Below are 1,949 nucleotides of genomic sequence, written 5' to 3' on the forward strand. Positions count from 1 at the left end.
ATTACCAAATGGTAATTCTGCCTCAGCTACTCATGTTGGAGATTGTAACGACCTGATCCTATATCATTAGGGATAGTTACAGATATTTTTTTTTTATTGAATTTGATAATTAAGATTTTCATCATTTTATTTTATTAAATTGAGATATATTTTAAGATAGGTTTCTAGATAGTGTTTATTTTTTAAAAAAAATTATTTTCCTATCCCATTGGTGCTTTCCTATAATGTTGGATTTCCAATTTGAATAAGATCCTCGTTCAAAGCCAACTCCCAACTCCAACTTATCCAATCTCCTTATCACTCACGATATTTTCCCTCCACCTCATCTATAAAACTCATGCTAGACTCTCAAAATACAACACAAAAAAACAGCATGCACGTCTCAACCTTGCTTCACAACAAACCGGCGTCGCATACAAGCAAAACACAGAGCAGTCACCTCTCTGATGGATGCATGCATTGCCAATTTAAAAGAATGCTGGAGAAAGAACAGAACATAAAAAACAACAATTTCCCCCAGTTATAACTCACAAACTAAGCAAATCTATGTATAAAATTAATGGACAGACCGGATACAAGTCATGAATTAATCCAATATCAACCTAGACATCGATGGAATTATATAAACCTAGAAGTACAAAAAGGACATGATTACTAAGAGAATAGAGACAACTTAATTTTATTTCCTTCAATTTCTTGTTCATCAAACAACTCGGTCCATTCCTTTCTCCAAATTCTCTTCGTTGTAATATCTGCATGCATCTACTTCCATATCTTCACCCGTACGTTCAAACAAACAGAACTCTTTGGCCAACTTTTGGTCTAATTTAATTACCATGAAAAACAGAACATAAAAAAATATGAAAATTGACTTGGACGGGGAAAAAAATGATGCATGCATGCACGAGAACTTTTGAGAAGTAGCAGACAGCTTTCATGCATTATATATAACCACACACGTTAAATCTTTCTGATCTCCACCCTTCAATTAACCAATTGACCTCTGATTCATATCATGGTAACGACGATCAACCGAGTTCATGCGTTGGAGCCTTATCTGTTCGTAGAACTGAGCAATGAACTCGTCGGCCTTCGAGTCGATCATCTCGTCCCCGCCACAGTCGGCGTAAGCCTCATCATCACCATCGTCATTATCCTCGATCCGATCGAGCTCCTGGAGGTTAACCGCGGACGCGTACCGGCTCGCACTGACTTCAGAACACGAAGATGAGCTGTAGCCAGAACGAGATACAGGGGACCGGACATCCTGATCTGATTGTTCGGGCGCCATTGGGGACGATGACATGGATGACCGGGCCTCCTGGACCTGGTTTCTGTGATCATGGGAGCTGGTGGGAAAGGATTTCGTCTTCTTAGGCCTGCGCAGTAAAAACGATGCTGCTTTAAGAAGCTGCACTGCACCGCGCTTCTTTTTCTGACCCGCACAATCGGGAGCCTTCTTGATGCAGTTCTGATCAGGGATAGGATCCTGATCTTTAGTATCATTCTCGACGCCGACGATGGTGTCTGCAGGATTCATTTCCATTAGGAAAAGGGTGAAGGGAAAGGGTACTCTTCGCCGTGAATAATATTTGTTAGGGTCGCTACCCTGCGCAAAGCAGGGGTAGACGCGGAGAGAACCTTTGTGGGAAACTCAGAAGCAAGCGCTATTTATATCGATCAAGACATAGACAAATAGCGTAATATTAATTTGTTTGCTAGGAATTGCAACGTATAATAGGCATGATAAATTGTATAAGGTTTAGACTCTTCCATTATTGTTTGAGTGGAAAAACTGTGTAGAAGAGAGCAGAACGCTCGATGGACGCGCGTTAGATGCCATAGATCATTTAAGGCCTCGTCTGTTTTTGTAGATGAGATGTGATCATAGGTTTGTTTTTCTTCGCTTGATCACAAGGGTGTTGATGTGAACATAAAAATGAATTCGA

At 40.4% G+C, this 1,949-nt stretch overlaps 1 protein-coding gene across 1 annotated transcript; it reads right to left on the bottom strand.

Moving 5' to 3' along the window:
• Positions 1 to 535: 535 nt before the first annotated feature.
• Positions 536 to 1,742, bottom strand: LOC121260454. The gene has a single exon (XM_041162337.1). The coding sequence runs from the start codon at positions 1,544 to 1,546 to the stop codon at positions 989 to 991; it is 558 nt and encodes a 185-aa protein (XP_041018271.1). The 5' UTR covers positions 1,547 to 1,742; the 3' UTR covers positions 536 to 988.
• Positions 1,743 to 1,949: the final 207 nt, after the last annotated feature.

This window comes from Juglans microcarpa x Juglans regia, chromosome 4D (genome assembly GCF_004785595.1).
Source record: "Juglans microcarpa x Juglans regia isolate MS1-56 chromosome 4D, Jm3101_v1.0, whole genome shotgun sequence".
NCBI lineage: Eukaryota > Viridiplantae > Streptophyta > Magnoliopsida > Fagales > Juglandaceae > Juglans > Juglans microcarpa x Juglans regia.